This window comes from Castor canadensis, chromosome 13 (genome assembly GCF_047511655.1).
Source record: "Castor canadensis chromosome 13, mCasCan1.hap1v2, whole genome shotgun sequence".
NCBI classification, from domain to species: Eukaryota; Metazoa; Chordata; class Mammalia; order Rodentia; family Castoridae; genus Castor; species Castor canadensis.
The window spans coordinates 33,932,818-33,950,836 of record NC_133398.1 but is presented as its reverse complement, the minus strand read 5'-3'; the positions used below and the strand labels follow the sequence as shown (position 1 = coordinate 33,950,836).

General features: G+C 36.4%; 1 protein-coding gene across 3 annotated transcripts in view; it reads left to right on the top strand.

Moving 5' to 3' along the window:
* Positions 1 to 18,019, top strand: part of Tgfbr1 (transforming growth factor beta receptor 1) — a 47,505-nt gene that overhangs the window by 10,923 nt on the left and 18,563 nt on the right. For 2 of the 3 annotated variants that reach the window (XM_074051388.1, XM_074051390.1), the window contains exons 2-3: positions 12,938 to 13,183; positions 14,143 to 14,385. In XM_074051388.1, coding sequence (XP_073907489.1) covers positions 12,938 to 13,183; positions 14,143 to 14,385 — 489 coding nt within the window. The remainder of the gene's footprint in view (positions 1 to 12,937; positions 13,184 to 14,142; positions 14,386 to 18,019) is intronic. The other variant, XM_074051389.1, reaches the window with a different exon arrangement.

The following is an 18,019-nucleotide window of genomic DNA, read 5'->3' as shown; positions in this document are numbered from 1 at the left end:
AGTCTCGGGATATCTAGATTTTGATGTTTGAAAACTTTATGAACTTGGATACATCCCAAGCTTCAGTTTTCATATACATATAGTTAAGTCTCAAAGGGCAAATAAAAATATAAATATTATAAATTTATAAAAAATAGAAATATTATAGAAATATTATAAAAGCCTTTCTATTTTGGCTGGCTTTTCTGACCTTGTATGGTTTAATTCAGCTTTGTTCTAGGAAACGATTATTAGAATTGAGCAACTTGTTTTGGCATTTGATTTGACAGGGGAAATGCACATGTCAGGGAAGGGGAGGATATTAAAGCTTGTGTAACTTAAAAGCATGTTGTGGTTCACCAAGTCTCCATCCAATATTCCAACAGTGTATCATCTTTTTGGCTAGGTTCAATAATTTTTTCTAGCTTCTGTAAAGGGATAGGTGTTATATAAAGCTAAATAGAGTCAGTTAAAAGTAGAATATGTTTGTTTCTGTGAAGCAGGAAATAGGAAGGGCTGAGTGTTAGGAATGCTGCTTTTCCCCCTCTTGTAGAAGTCTAACTATTTGACACCATAACCTAACATACATAACTGTAAAAATCTAATTTCATGACAGTTATAAGTCCAAGAATGCTTAGTAAATCTGAAGGATTAAAGTCTTCTCCTCTTGGAAAAATAGATTCTTAGATTGGATTAATATACAAAGGCCTGAAAATCCACCTTTTCCTTTTTCATCTACCTATTTTTTTCCCAAGAATTATTTGCCAACAAAAGGTTAAAAATAATGAAACAAAAAAAGGCAAATGTGACAACAAAAGGTAGATTAGTAAGATTAATACCTGACAAAATACAATGCTTTAATGCTGCAAGCATTAAAGGGAAGAAAAGGGTGTATTATAATTGATATGAAGTAATATTCCTCAAGATACATCATTAATCTTTATACAATTAATAACATACCTTCAAAATATGTAAGGGCTGTGGGTATAGCTCAGTGGTAGAGTACTTACTTAAAATGTGCAAGGTCCTGGGTTGGATCCCTAGCACCACAAAAGAAAAAAGAACATGTATTATTTGACTAAACCTTAAAAATACAAGAAGAAATTTATAAAATCACTGTCGATTAAGGAAGCAAGATCGAGGGCAGCTAGCATGATTCAACCTACAGCCAGATGATGCCTCGCTTGAGGCCCAGAATGATGACTTCTGAGTGTTCTAACATCCCTGGGACAGTCCTCACCCAGAATTCACTCTTGGAGAAGTAATTAATGAGACTTTTTTCCATGTACCAGCATGTAGCATCCTTAGATCAGATAAAACCCACAGCAAGCACCCAGATGCACATGTCACTGATACCCCAAAGACATTGGGCATTGATTGTTTGAAGACAGTAGTCACTGAAACCAAGATGATAGTCTCCAATGAAGGTAGCCAGATCAAGACCCTTAGGTGGGAACCAGACTCTCATTGTGACCCAGGTGACAGCCCTGCATGAGGTGAGATGAAGACCCTCAGTGATAATCAGATTCTTAGTGGAGGCCAGTCAGTAACTCTTAGAGGGGACCATGTGATAACCTTCATTGTTAACCAGACCCTATTGAAGATCATACAGTGACTCCCAGTGATAACCAGAACCTGTATGGGGGTCAGATGACAATGCCCAGTGGTGACTAGACTCTCTCTGGGAGCCAGATAATGTACTTTGTTAGTAATCAAATCTTCTGTGGCAGCCATATATATATCATCTGTAGAGGCCCTATCATGTCCTGTCAGTCCTTATCATTGTCATACCCAAGATTCCTATACTTTTCAAGTTCCCTTTTGATACAAGGACAACTAGAAGAGAAGTGGAACCTCAAGACTAAGAATTGTCCGCTTCTGAAGAATCCTGACATTTTGAGGCCCTGCACATACCAGAACTGTGGGAGAGCTTACTCAAAGTCTTGCCACCTCCAAATTCATAAGTGTGAACACCCTGGGGAGAAGCCCTATGTGTATATTGTGATGGATGCACATGAAAATTCTCCTGCTCACAAGAGAAGACACAGTGAGGAGCAGCCCTACCTGTGTACTAAATGCAACAGGAATTTTGAATGAGCTAATCACCTAAAGCATGATAGAGTTCAAACCATTCCTGACTCTATTGCGTTATGTATTATCCAATTTTTGTATGAAAATGTACATTTTCCTTATGTGCTTTAGGAAAAAATTAAAACTTTAAAGTTTACAAATAATATATAAAGCATCTACTATGTGCTGGCACAGTGCTTGGAACAAGGAAAACAAAAATTTAGGAGAGGAGAATATTTCAGCTGTGCATATTTCCTCATGGACTGATGGGTTCAGTACTGGGTGAAAATTGTCTTCCTTTTGTTTTTTTCTGATTTATTGTACTTGGTGAGACCTCTAATACATTGTTGAAGAGACAGTGATAAATATCCTTTTCTTAGTTGTGATTTCAGAGGATAACTTGTCAGTCATGAACTGTTAAGTGTAATGTTTGCTTTCTGCCTTTCCCTTAATCTATGTATCTCTAGTTCTTTTATTCTGAAATTTACTAAGATTTTTAAAATCATGAGTGTATATTGGATTTTTATTAGCTTTTCAGTTTTTACTTACGTTACCTAAACTGCACAGTTCTCTTATTTCTGCATCTAAGTATAATATGTACTTACATGTGTATATTATCTTCCCCAAATCATTTTCCTTTCTTTGTTAGCCTTCCTCAAGTCTTAGTGTAGGGTCTCATCTTTCAGAGAAATGTCCCTTTTGTGTACTCCCACTGCACTATGCATTGCTATTTATCAGTAACATGTTCTGTGCGAACTAGTGGGGAATAATTTCATCCTACTTATCACAATCCTCCTAAAGGTGTATTCTTTCTCTATATGTAGGTAATGTGCACTGTTTATTTCTGAGGAAAGGTATTCAGGCCTTGCACTGTGCTTCTAAAATTACTACTACATAGCACTCACTACTGGGTCATTTCTTCAACTATGGTTCCAGAAGTCCTTAGCTGTTTGCTGGCCCAGGTGTTAACCTCCTCTGACCTAAGTCAAAAGCTGGTGGAGTGGTTACCACATCCTTCTCTTACCTAAGCTATATTTCATACATAGCTCAGGATGATCTGCTATTTCATTTATGTTCATCGCCATACCTCTGTGTCCCTGCAACTAAGTCACAATGTCTCCTATAGCCACTCTTGCTTTTCAAAGAGAAAGGGTTGAGTCCTTTGTCTTGTCCATTTGGGGGAGAACACCATAGGTTATCTGGTGATTGTTTTTTCTTTCTGTACTTTTAGAATAAATCTAGATTATGTTGATGTAGCTCTTAGGACATTTATGTTTCTTCATCCATAAAGTAATGGGCTAGAGCAGTAAGTTCCAGCATGAACATTTCATGGTTAAAAAGTTGTGATATTAACTTACTTATTAGGGGTATTACATGTAAATTTACATACCAGTTATGTTAATAAAACTTTAATTTGGGTTGGAATTGAGGATTTATGTCTTGTAGGTAATCTCATGCTACTACAGTGAAGTTCTGGGCTGGCTACATTCAAAAAATTATATTACTGAAAAACTCTTCATGACTGTCAGTGACTAGAGAGAAAGAGATTATAGCTCCTATGAATGTTTGCTGTGCATGTGCCCACAGTTTGCATTGTGTTCTATGTCATTGTTGCTTCCTAGAGCTGTCTAAAGGTTAGCTATGATTCTGTCCAGCATCTAGAATGGGCACTGACATGTAGGAGGTGTTCTAAAGAAATACTTGCAGAATGAGTGCACAAGGCAAATTTTGGTTACTTTATTAGGTCCTGGGCGGTGTCTTTAGTTTTAACCCTCAAACCTTCTGTGATTGGCACAGTTATAAATTTAGGAAATACGCTGAAGTTTAGGCTCAACTTTATTAAGCGACTTCCACAGGATTACTTAGTTCCTGGCTGACAAAGATAAGATTTGAAATAAATGTTTTTGTTTTTGAATTCTCAGAGCTTATCCATTATATTCTTACAATACCAACTAATCAAATTAAAATCTGATAACTGTGTAAAAGCACATTTAGATTGAGGGAAAATAAGAAATTTAGTTACTCTTTCAGCACTCACTACCAGAAATAGGTTTCCTGTTTTCTTTTCAGGGCCTGGGGCAAAGCAGAGCGCACTAATCTGCTTACTGTGTTAACATGCCCCCTTGGCTGAGGGTGGCTTAAGTGGTAGAGCAGCCCTGAATTCAAAATTAACTACTGCCAAAAAAAAAAAAAATAAAGAAAAAAAAAATCCTAGCTCTCTTAGTATACCCCTTGATTCATTGAAGTGGGACAAATCTAAGGTCACTTGACAGAATCACAATGATACAGCTTTATTTCCTGCTCACTGTTCAGTTAGTAATATGACCATTTCTCTGTGCTTAAAAGAGCTTTCAAAATATGTTTTAATGGCTATTTAGTCTTCCATTTAGGATTATATCATAATTTATACTGTCATTGCGTTGTCATTCATACAGGTTTTCAACCTTAAAATACTATAATGAACATCTGTGTGCTTATATTTTTGCTCCCATATCTTACTTCTTCAGACTAAATTCTAAGAAGTAGAATGAGTGGACTAAAAGGTATAAACTTTTCAAAGGCTCTTAGTATATATTGGCAAATTATTTTTCAGAAAGAACAAAGTTTTGAAATTGGCATGAAGCAGCTATACTCTAATAGAATGAATATGCAGAGTTAGAGTTTTGAAGGGAGTATGGGGGAAAGGATAGAGTACAGAGAGGCATTTCAATTTTTTATACTTCAAATAGGTATATTACACTTGGAGTTTTGAAGTTTGCACATTTTTCTAAAGTACAAATGGGTATATAAGTGAAGTCTCTTTCCACTCCTATTCTTTAGGCACCCAGTTCCTTTACTTGGAAGCCAATGTTACCTCTTTTGTTTCTTAACAGATACTTTGTAATTTACAGGATATAAGCAAAAATGTGTTTTTCCTCATTTTTTTATTAAATCACAAATATTAATATATCAAATACGCTGTTCAACATCATCTGATTTTTTTCACTTAATGTATAGAAGGAATCAGTCTTCATTAATACATAAAAATCAGTTTGGCTTTTAAATGGCTGCATGGTCTTCCATTTTATAGTGGCACTATCATTTTACTTTGCCAGTTCTATTGCTAGATACAGAGGAAAGATTAGAAATAATCTAATGTAAAGAATTTGGAAATTAGTAACATAGTATATAAGCTACTTTGTACATGCGCAGTAGGCTGCATTCCTTCTGGGTCAGAGGGTGTGTTCATTTGGTTTTTTGAATAAATAACAAATTTAATTTCTGTTTACATGGAGAAATAATAATAAGATTATTACATCAAGTAGGCCTGAGAGAGGACCTAAGTGGGAATTTTGGGTAGTTGAAGGGAGAGCACTGAAAGGTAGGAAAAGGACTTCAAAAAAGATGGTAGTAAAGGGTAAAAGAGAAGATTTGCTTGGTTAGCTATTTTATTAAGGATCTAGTGATGGCAACCTCTCATATCAAATGAATGTTCCTTGGATGTATACTGGATACTTGGATATATACTGGGTTTGTTCTGTGGTACCAGGTACTGAACAAGGACCTACAGATACAGAGATATAGAAAGCACTAACCCAACTCTTGCCTGAAGATGCTCAAACTTTAATGGAGTTTAATAAATTAATTCACATTTATAAAATGAGCATTGCTATAATTGTACTTGGAAGACATGAACCTAAATTGAATTGGTCATAAAATGAAAACTTGGATGTGTGACTTGATGTAACTTGTAAAATAGTAGAATCTTAATAATGTAAGCATTGTCAAATTAGACCATCTTTTGATTTAGTATAGGATATCCGTGTTTCATTCTTAACTGTTGGTCATTAAGCCTCTGCTTAAATACCTTTAATAAAAATGAAATCATGACCTTTTGAGGCAGTGGATTTCACTGTAGGCACAAGCTGTAGCTGTTAGGAAATGATTTTTTATGAAACAAAATTTGTTGCATCCTGAAGTCATGATTTAGTATCGTAGTAACATAAATGGACTCAGTAGCTGCACTGATAACAGGAGGTGTTTATCTCCATGGCTAAGGTAACCTTAATTTCTGACCTTGCTTAATTCTTTGATTCTATGACATACATTCAATATGTTTGTGGGATTTTGGACATTTATGAGATTTTGTACCTAGTTCTTCCTCCATTGTCTCTACTATCATCCGTACAGTTAACAGTAAATACTGTTAAGCAGATCTTTATCTAGTACTTGTGCAGTTCATTTTATTTTTAATTTAAAGTGTTTGAAAGTAGTCCCTTTGCTTAAATCTCATTTTGCCATTGAATAGCCTACACTTGGTACCCTCTTTGATACTAGTTAGCATTGTGTTGATTAGTTCACTGGAGCCAAGGAGACTGGAAAATGAAGGTATTGTGGGAGAATAAGTGGTTGGAAATTTAGGGGTGTTTCCGTTCTATGATGAGATGTTGCTTAAATTACAAATAGTGCTCCCTGAGTTCTTTAGAAGTAAATGGAATTTATCTGGAAAAAATCAATTTTTTATTCAGAAGCCATACAGTTTAGAGGTAAAATGTTATCCAGTTATCCATACTAAAGAAAATTTTACTTTACATGGTACAGCGCTCTGTGTTTTGACAGCTCACTTTGACGTTACTGCTGTAAGGTAACCCCAAGAGGGTTGAGTTGAAAAAATAACCATTTGTATTTTGAGGAGCAAACCCAAGATAGTATGCTGGAGGGAGTAGGTAAGTCAGGGTTTTAGCCTGGTCTTCAGAGATAAGCAGCATTTTTTTTTTTTTTTTAAGTACTGGGGTTTGAACTCAGGATCTCATGCTTGCTAGGCAGCTCTACCACTTGAGCCACTTCACAGCAGCAGCATATTTTTAAAAAGAGAATCTACTTGGTATACTTTACTATAGAGGTGGGAAAGGGAGGAGAGTCTCCTTAAGAGAGGAGCATGGAATGCATTGGGATTAGAGAAAGGGTGGATGACTCAGAACTGGAGTAGAGAAGTAGTTTGGATGATAGAAAGGGTGGACATTAGCACCTGAAAGGATTTGTTAGGTACTGACTTGACTTACCTTTGCCAACAGTGATGCGATCTTGTGCTATTTATTAACTAAAGTTAAGCAGACTGAACAAAGGCCATTGTGCATATTAGGTCCTTTACCTGTTGTTGATGCTTGTTTGTAATATTTGGAAGCTCTCACTGCAGTAGTGGGCAGGGTGAGGGAAATGATTGTCATCATTAGCAAAGTCAGAGTGGTGAAAACATTGGAGTTCGGTCTTTGCTGAGAGAAGTCTTCACTTCCCTCTTCCTTTTAAACTGCCAAGTTTAAGAAGGAGCCTATGGGGCTTTTCAGGTTCTTTTTTAAAAATCATGGTCTTACAGGAACAATGCTGTATTTGGTTTTGAAGATGTCAGCTTTGCACTAATAGGTAAGCCCAGGAGAATATTTCCTTCCTAGTAGAGTTGTTACGATACGAAATTGGAGCACAAGTGTAAAGTCAGGTAGTTTAGAGACATAGATTTGAGCTGAAGCAAAGGGCTGTGTGCTAAATAAATTAGGGAAGTGTAATATGTCAGCTAATAGAGGATGTCACTGTGTTTCATATCCTGAAAATCAAAACACATTGAATTCAACTGGAAGGACATCCCTAGTGAATTTCAGAAAGGTGTTTGTTTATTAGAGTTCTGGATTGGGAAAGATGAGTGATGGAAGGTTAGAAAGGGCAAATAAGCAAGTGTTGGAAAAGGAAAGAGTATTGAAGTATTTGCATAAAAAGAGGGGTAAGTTGTACAGACACATTTACTTCCAGGCCCTGAAAGAGAAGGTTTGTAGTGCAATTTTTTTTTCTTCAAAAAGGCTGATAGAAATGTCTGTTCCATATACTATACTTGGCTGTCTACCTCTCCACTTCTCCAGACAGGCGTACAGGCTTGAGGTAGCCCTGGAAATAGATAGAAGTGATAGTGTTTCCCTGTGTGACCTTCAGACACACTGAAATGGGGTAATCATAGTATTTTTTCATAGTTGTGACCAAGAGCTAGGATCTCAACTTGGGATTTATCCCCCTGGCACTATAATACAGTGAAGATAACCCCCAAGGGTCCTGCTGTATTTTACTGCTGTCACTTTCGTTGACATGCTAGATGTTTGGTTTCTGATAGTCTTTCACATCACATCAAGATCTAGAAACTGAAAATTCTTATTTATTCTGCAATATTTGGGAATTTCACAAGTATGGGACTGATACTTTTCTGTGAACATACTATTAGCTTTTTCTTTCAGTGCTGAATCATAGTGGAATCTTTGTGTAGACATTTTAATAAGCATCAAACTAAGTTAAATTTTAGTTGCAGGAGAGCTGTCTATCTGTGTGTCTATCTAGAGATCGTCCATCCTAGTGAACTACCTAAGTGCAGATACCTTTGTTTTTCATCCCTACACTGGGTAGCACTTTGCATATTGATATGCCCAATGAATAACTGCAGGATTAAATGGAAGTCAAGGTGATGGCTTAGCACTGTGGAGTAGGGAATGGAACTTGGGCTCTGGGGTGATGGGAAGGATATGTCATTTTATACCTTTTCTTTACATAGGAATTTTGCCCCATGCAAGCATTTGAAAATTAAAACAACAACCTAGATTAATAAAAGGGAAGGGAGGTAGTCAGGAGCTAGAGCTATCAATTAATAAAGTACATTTGAGTTTTAAGAAATGGGAAATAAAGCTCATGTGTCTGTGGGCATCTTTAAATTCCTGTTTTAACTTCCTTTGTTTTACCATATCCTAAAGCAGCAGTCTTGTATTCAATCAACTCTGATTTAGAGTAGCAAAATAAAATTTTTAATTTCCCTCAAGAGATAAAGCCTTGCCTGGTTAAGCTTTGTATTATATTTGTCTTGTGACCTGTTCTTACAGATTCTCACTGAAAGAGTAGTAAGAGAAGCCCTTTAGCATTGACTTTTTCAAGTTTGCCATAATGTGATGACCTCTTTGAAAGGAAAAGTACAGAATGTGTTTTTATGATGTTACTTATATTGTACAGACATGAAAGTAGTTATAAAATTCTTTGTTTCTTATTCATCTACCACTATAAACCAAATCTGCAAATTAAATACAAAGAAAACTACAAAAAAATCAAATTAATACAATTATTCACTGTGGCAGATGATGTTTAGATTTTATGGTGGGAAAAAAAAAGCCTTAGGACTGATGCTGTTTTAAATCTGTTCCAGTATTTTAACTTCAGTGAAGTAAAAGCTGCAAGTGCCTATTCTCATCAGTAGTGTTGTACAAGATGGTATTAATGACTTCAGGGCTTTGTTGGTAAGTTCAGGATAATGAGACCTCATACCTAACTAAAACACTTGCTAGCTAGCATTCCTCAAATACCAGTTAATGAGATGTCAGTTGTTTTGTTCATGGGAAGGTAGGGTTAATATTACTGTACTATTGAAATATTCATTAAATGGTTTTCTAAACCAATTTTTGCTGGAAGTGAGAATGGAAAAATGTCATTGAATACTTACAATCACATTACTACTAATGAATGTTTGCAAACTGTACTATAAAGATAGGATTCATGTATTGTAGTGCATATATGGTTGGCTGTTAAGACTAGTTTGGCTATATCATGCCCATATTGCCTTATGCTTCTGTGATTCAGGTTTTCCCTTTATCTTTTATTCTATTACAGTTACTGTGAAACTTGCTATATAGAAAGTGTGCCACTTGACAGGAATGAAAGCGTCACACTTCTGCAAGAACCAGCAGGGAAAGCTTAGGGACAGTGCTTGCTTAGATGGTGATTACTCAGATCCACATTGTTTATCATTGTTTTTAGGTTAACTTTGAGATGAAAATGTATACACAATTCTTAGATTCCTCCAACTTTCCCAATAAGTTTGTGATCTCTTGTGTGAGAAACACTGTTTTAGCAAATATTTTTCTGGTCACTGTTTAAAGGATCCAGAATTCAAAGACATACAAAACAAAACAACATGGCCTTTTTTAATAGTGCTTTTCTAGTAGTGAGAGACACTAACAAACTATAAATAGATTGATTTGTGCCTCTCCTCAAGGTATGCAGAAAGATGTGGGGACATAGTGAAAGAAGTACTTGTCATTTGAAGGGGTGAGGTGTAGGGCACATATGAAGGTCTTGTTTCAGTAGGTCTTAAAGGGTGAGAGGCAAAAGAGAGGTCAGTTTAAACCAGGCAGACAGAAAAGACACATGTAAAAACCAAGGTCATAAAAAGACATTATCATCATAATGCTAAGAAGTTTTTTGCCCTAGTAAGTCTTAATTGTTACACCAAGTGTTTATTTAGGCTTTGTCTCATACCCTAGGTCAGCCATGATGGTATTAGAACTGAGAGAGCATTGATGATGGTATTTGGTGCTAGTGTTTGAACTAAGAACCTCACACTTGCTAGCTAGGTGCTGTACTATTTGAGCCACACCCTCAGCCCTTTTATGCTTTAGTTATTTTTCAGGTAGTGTCTCACATTTTTGTCCAAGGCCAGCCTCACACTGTAGTTTTCTTGCTACACTTCCCATGTAGCTGGGATTATAGGCATGCACCACCACACCTGGCTTATTTATGAAGATGTGGGTCTCACTAACTTTTTGTTCCAGCAGGCCTCAAACCTCATTCCTTCTGATCTTTGTCTCCTGAGTAGCTGGATTACAGTTGTGGGCCACTGCACCCAATAATAGTGGTAATTTTTACACAGCAGTTACCATATTCTGTTCTAATGTTCTCCGTTGGTAGTGCTTGGAGCTCTTCAAGGACAGTGACCATAAGTTATTTTTCTTTTGGTGGGACTGGGATTTGAACTCAGCTTTGCAGTTCCAAAGCAGGCACTTTATCACTCGAGCCACAGCTCCAGTCCATTTTGCTATGGTTCTTTTGGAGATGGAGTCTTACAAGCTATTTGCCTGGGCTGACCTCAAACCGCAATCCTCCTAGATCTCAAGCCTCCCAGGTAGTTAAGATTACGGGTGTGAGCCACTGACATCTGCCTGAGTTATTAATTTTTATATGAAGCTTTTGGTAGAGTAACTGATAAGTAAGACTTCATTGCTGTTACAAAATACCTGACATAAACAACTTAAGGGAGGAAGGATTTATTTTGCTCATGGCTTTAGAGATTTCAGTCCATCATGGCAGGGAGGGTATGACAGAGCAGGGCAGCTCACATTATGGCAGCCAGAAAGGGGAGGGAGGGTTGAGAAATAGGGACAGAGGAAGGGAGAGAGGGAAGAAATATGAACATGCCTGTGTCAACTGGCTTTTCCCTCTTTCCCCTTTTATTCTATGTGTCCCAGCCTGCAGGGATGGTGCTGCCCACATTCAGGTGGTCTTAATCCTCTCTTGATACCCTCAGACACACCCGAAGGTGTACTTTACTGATCTTCTAGGTGCCTCTGAATCCAGTAAACTTGATAATGCAGTTTTAACCATCACAGTCATGTATGCTTGCATGTAGGCTTATATTACTGATTTCAGCTACTGGAACTTCTCTGCCCCTACCCCAACAGCAAAAATAGATACGCACTATGAATCACATTGTTAGCATAAACTGGTCAAATTAGTACCAAGTGGCCTAAGGCCTCAAGCATATAAAAACATTCTAAACAGAATATTCCAAAGACTCAGAGCTCATCTCACAGGAGCCAGTCAAGGCCAGTCCCTTGGGAATGTGCAGTTTGAGCAGCTCAGGCCTTTTGCATTAACGTCCCTCTACAGTAAGTTAGTCATTTGGGGAGTAGTTAGTGTTCTTCTGGTCTACTGTCTGCCTAGCTACTTCTTTTCTGGATGCATTGGACCTTCCTGGTCTCATAGATGGCCATTCCACACACCTGGGCTTTTCCTTTTCTCTTGCCAATGAGTAATTAGAAAGCCTGATTAGATTTAAGGACATGTGTATGCTTTGCAGCTTCATGATACTACAGTGAAATATAAGTGCCCATTCTGACATATATTCAACAAGCATTTTTTGAATGCTGGTATGTATCAGGCATAGTGCTAGATGGTAGATTTACAGAAATGATTAATACAGGCCTCTGGCCTCAAGGAGCTTACAAATTCTCATGAACAGAAACAAACTAAAAACAGTTATTCTGAGCTGTTAACTTCATGAGAAAGTATGGCTGAAGGGGTGTGTAAGTATCTGTATATATGGGAAGATGTTGGTGATAATTAGAAGACTTCCCTAAAGGGGTCATTTCTGCAGTTGAGCCATAAAGATCAAATGATACAGGTGGACTTGAGCTAGTGTTTCTCCAGTTATTTGTGTAGTTTTGTTGCCTGTGTAATTGGAGCATATATGAATTGTTACTGGTATAGTCTGTTTGATTTCAGTGAGAGAAACCCCATACTAACCAGAAGGTATATGTCTTTCTCAGGGTTTGCACAAAGATAAATAGAGTATCTGGCTCAATATGAATGTATATCCATTACTCCATTACCATAAATCCACTGATAGGGCATTTCCAACAGTGAGTCAGTGGTAGTGTTATCACACGTATTTCCACAGTGGGGGGCATATGTGAATCCATTGTTTTGGGCTTAAGAACAAGTAAAACCATTAAAAATTTAAATGCACATTGTTTTGAATGGGAAGGAAAATGCTTCCCTTAGTTCCATGAAATTTTGTGTAATAATTTTTTTTCTATACTTGGAATCAAAACATTTTTAGGAGAAAGCCTGAGTCCAAATTTTACTATATTTCCTTGGGCCTTTATATTTATGTGGCTCTCAAAAGAATTTTATGTTCTAAGAATGATTAAGACTTTGTTTTTTTGAACAGTGAATAAAAATTTAGGATCAAGAATATATTAATAGAGTAAATGTTAGTAATTTCAAACTTAATCTTGAGATGTTTTTTCTAAAAGAATCTTATCTCTTTTTCTAGCATTACAGTGTTTTTGCCACCTGTGTACAAAAGACAATTTTACCTGTGTGACAGATGGACTCTGCTTTGTCTCTGTCACAGAGACTACAGATAAAGTTATACACAATAGCATGTGCATAGCTGAAATTGACCTAATTCCTCGAGATAGGCCATTTGTATGTGCACCTTCTTCAAAAAGTGGAGTTACTACTACACCATATTGCTGCAATCAGGACCACTGCAATAAAATAGAGCTCCCAACTACTGGTAAGTTGTTGTATAATACTTTCGTTTGTTTTGTTTTGTTTTTCCCTAGGTACCATAAGAAACGCTCTTAGATTCTGACTATGATTGCAGAACTGGAAGGGATGGTAGAAAAGATCTAGCCCACTTGGTCAAGGTAGAGGCAGAAAGTGTTCATAGTTACAGAGTTGTTAAAGAGTAGCTATGATCCTGACTCCTGGATAGGTGTTATAGGAGGTGGTTCTAGAATAGACTTTAAGTGAGATCTGTTATGCCTAAAAGAGTGTCCCTCTCCTCCCCCCTTTGGTGGTACTGGGGTTTGAATTCAGCCTTGCACTTGTGAGGCAAGTGCTCTATCACTTGAGTCATGCCCCCTATTCCTAAAAAGGATAGCAATCAACAGCCTTTTATGGGCAGGGAGTGAAAGCAGCACTATACAGTCTGGATGATTTATTTATTTTTTTCTATTTCAGCCTAGATGTTTTTGTTTTGTAATTTCACTTTATGATCTTTATGTATAAATTAATTATGATTTCTAGATTTTTTAAATCACTTGTAGTTTACACTTTAAAAGGTCCTGAAAGCAAGTAATTTGATTATTTCATCAGCTCTTAGGACTGGATTAATTTTAAGGTTCTAAGTTAAATGGAAGTTTGCTTCTTTCCCCAAGTCCCAAATTCCTACTATAATAATCAAAGAAATACAAAAATATGGGGAAGTCTATATTAATGTTAGAAGAATTAATGGAAGAATGCCACTCCCATGGCAACACTTGTTAGGAGCTTCTATAATTCATATACAAAAGACTCTAGGTTAATGTCCGGGAGTTAGTGAGTGATGCACTTGTTCTGGGTTTGAGCAACTATGGTGAAGTTCTGTGACTTAAATTGTGGCAGTGGCCACTTATAGAAAATGAGGAGGATTAGGAAAATGTGGGTGCCACCTATAGTGTTTTGTTGTTGTTGATGTTTATTTCATTTGAGGCCCTTTTTCAGTGAAGCAATCACCTGGCCTTGGTCCTGTCGAGCTGGCAGCTGTCATTGCTGGACCAGTCTGCTTCGTCTGTATCTCACTCATGTTGATGGTCTATATCTGCCATAACCGCACTGTCATTCACCATCGAGTGCCAAATGAAGAGGATCCTTCATTAGATCGCCCTTTTATTTCAGAGGGTACTACATTAAAAGATTTAATTTATGATATGACAACATCGGGGTCTGGATCAGGTAATGTAATTGTTTCACCTTTTTCCCAAGAAGCATTTTAAAAAAATAACTCATTTATTTCAGTATTGGCTAAGCCATTTGGCCTAGCTTGTTAAAACTTGGGCAGTGTTAACAGTATTCCAGGTTTGATCCTAATAAAGTTCTTTAAAGCTTGGTCTATCTCTTGACTGGTTAGTTTAGTACAAACAATATAACTGGAAAAAAAAAAAAAAAACCCGAAGGGGAAGTGTCTTCTGCTTTTTCTTGCATGTGGTTTGTAAGGAGGCTCAGAAAGGAATGTCCCTACCCCCTGCAGTTTGTAATTTTGGAATTTGATACTTAGCTAGAAATCAGTAGATCTAGATTTCAACATGAGCTTTGTCATTGATTGGCTTTATGGCCTTGACTAAACTATATTACCTCTTTGGACTTCTATTTCTTCTTCATCAGAAATAGCAGAACAGAAGCTAGGTGTGGTGGCCCATGCCACTATACCTAGGAGGTGGAGGCAGGAAGATCATGAGTTGGAGGCCAGCCTGGGCTACATAGTGATACACTGTGTCTTACAAACACACAAAAAAAAAAACAAAAGAAATACAGATAAATCATACTGTTGATAAAAATACTTAAAGTGGTGTATTAGGACTTTTAAATATGATACATATCCTTTGAAAATTGTAAATCAGCTTCAGGTAACAGCTCAATTCATGGATAAAATGAAGATAAGGAACAAAAACTTTACTAATTTTATAAGGAACATTAAAACAAGTTGTTACTAAATAGTGTAGTTCTGAAGCACAAAATGACATTAATGGTATGGAAAGTTCACATAATGACAAATGTCTATATTTTAAGGAAATTAATACACATATTGATGTGTGTACATGTCATTTAAGTATCATAGGGAAACTGATTCCATCACCCTGAAGTCCTCTTCTTTAGAGTTTGACAGTATGTATATTCTTCCTCTAACTGCTAGAACACATGTAGGTGTCACTGGATCCTAGATCTGTTAAGACAGCCTTAGGGATTCCATACTGGTCTACAGTGTAGGAGTGAGGCAGTGAGAGGTTAGGCTGAGATGGAGCAGCATGAGTATTGAAGATATAACCATCTTTGACAAGAGTGGTTGAAAGGACATTTTAGGCCTTTCTTGAATTTTTCCATTGATCTGAGTCAAATCAAATGGTTCTCAAAGAAAAGTTTTTGGTTTTTTGCGGGGAAGTAAGTTATTCTGGTCCCTAAGTATGATAAGCAAGGACCAAAGTTTCAGAAAGCTATGTGGCTGCAGATCACTTGACTTAATCCCTTGGATCTGCCTGTTATTTGCCAAATTTATAGCCAGTGAAATCAAAGCAGCTCATGTTCACAAGCCCACCTAGATGATTAAAGACATTGCTGTGTAGGTGACATTGATGTCTGAACAAGAGTATTTTGCCTTTTAAAATGTAGACATGAAATAAATAATACAATTACTCTTTTTCCACTTTATATGTATTTCACAGTTCATCAGGAACTATAGGCCTATATTGTCTGAAAGCTTCTCTCTTTGCAAAAACTTGCCTACATCATTTATGGTTTTGGGCAGTTAGTTAGCTGATGTCTCATGCTTGAGCTATTTCATCTTTAAAATAAAAGTGATGAATAGTACATGTTATTGGATTGTTATGGAATTGAAGTGAGTCAAGATGTTTGTGTGAAAGCACTTGGTAAATTGAGGGTTATGTCCAAATGACAGGTGTTACTCCTGAAAATTCTGACATAAAGTATCAGTTTGCTGCATTGTACAAAAAAAAAAGGTTAGTTTAAGTCCTCCATTCTTGGTTGCATAGTTTATTATGTTCTGAATTCTCTTTGAGCTTATCTAAGCTGAGGCATCTTCTGTTGAATGAGAGTAGAAAAGGCCATTTCCCTTATAATTGTTATAAAGCCTTAATGCCACCTTGTGCCCTAGAACAAGTAAAATGTCTATTCATAATATTCTTTTCAGTTCTTTCAGTCATTGAGGAAAAGATAAAACTAAGTATTTCCTGTTTTGAAGTCACATGTTTATTACTCAGTGCTATGACCATGTTTGAGGAAAAGCCTTATCTCTACCTTTCAAAGACTACTTTAACTTGAGAAATATAGGGAAGACAGTGAAGAACTGGCTGTAGCAGCTTTCACCTTGAAGCTAACCTAATCTCTGTTGCATTAATTTTAACCATAGGTTCTACATGTGCCCATATTTAAGCTATAATTAGATTGTAGAATATTTACCAGTTTTTTGAAAGAATGAGTTTCTTAGGACACTGTTCATTAGGTCTTGTGTGTGTTCATGATCTCTTGTATCATATGCCTATTGCTCAGGCTTCTTTCCATTGTTTACTGCATGTGAAGCTTTTGGAACCCTGATTCCCTACTGAAGCAATTTTAAACATATAGAAGAATAAAACAGAACAGAGAGATCTAAATTAGGTTTATTTTTGTCATTAGAAGAAAACTTTTATTTTTTTAAATACTCTAGTATTCGTATGGGTTAAACCCAAAATAGTATGATGAATCTAAATTTGGTTTTTAATTTTAATTCTGCATTTAGAATCCAGTGGTGAAAGGGAAGACAAAACTTTCTTGAGTGTTACTGTTTACATAAGTCCTAAACCTGTCAGGCATTTTCAGACTTCCTATTTGTTGTTGTTTTTTCTTTTTTATTACTGGCTTTTGTAACTTCCAGATTAATCTCTTGAAATTAAGTCTCAGTATACTTTGAAATACATTGCATCTCCCTATACACAGCTTTCTGAAAATTTAATAAGTCATTATCTACATTAAACTACACATAGTAATTAGGAATTGATTGTTAATAGTACAGAAGAGCTCCTAGATTTAAATGAGAAATTTTGCAAATATTTTTATCTACTAGTCTCTATAAAAACAATTGTTTATAATTAGACTGCTTATGATTAACTGCTTTGCTGTAGGTAGGGAAGGGGTAAGCAAGGGGACGAAAGACCCATGTGAAAAACTTAAAGACAAAAGGGTTCTGATCACTTTAAATATTTAGCATTTGGGCTGAAAAGCATTTCTCATCAGGGAACCAAGGGTAGATTATTTCATGGACTGTTTTGGGTTAATTTGATCTAGAAAGTGTCTCTGAGTATAGATTATAAATGACACAGATTTATGTCTACATAGATCATATAAATACTAGCATAGAACATGATGTACACACTGGTATTTTACTTATGTAAAGCAGTTCTTTAATTGGTGGGGGATATGATATTCAGTGATTGTCCTATTTAAGTTATAAGTAAATGGTAAATTCTTTTAAATGAGGTAAGTATGACCATATTTAAAAGTACGGATTTTGGAGAAAAACAGGATCAGGTATCAAAAAAACCCACAACTGCCTCATCATCAAGGTAAGTTTCATCATATCATTTTAGTGTTGCCTAGGTGGCCAGTTCCTAGCAAATGAACTGCCTGCCTTGAAATAGTTTCTCTGATAAGTTTTAATGATTTATTAAAAAGCTACAATTTATTTCTGTGTTTTGTTGTGTTCATGACCTTTTCTCCTCCCAGCAGTAAAACCATTATCAGATTCATCTTTTTAAAATAAGATTTTAAAATTATTTCCCTCCATTAGTGACCCTTTTTTCAAAATTACCCACAGACA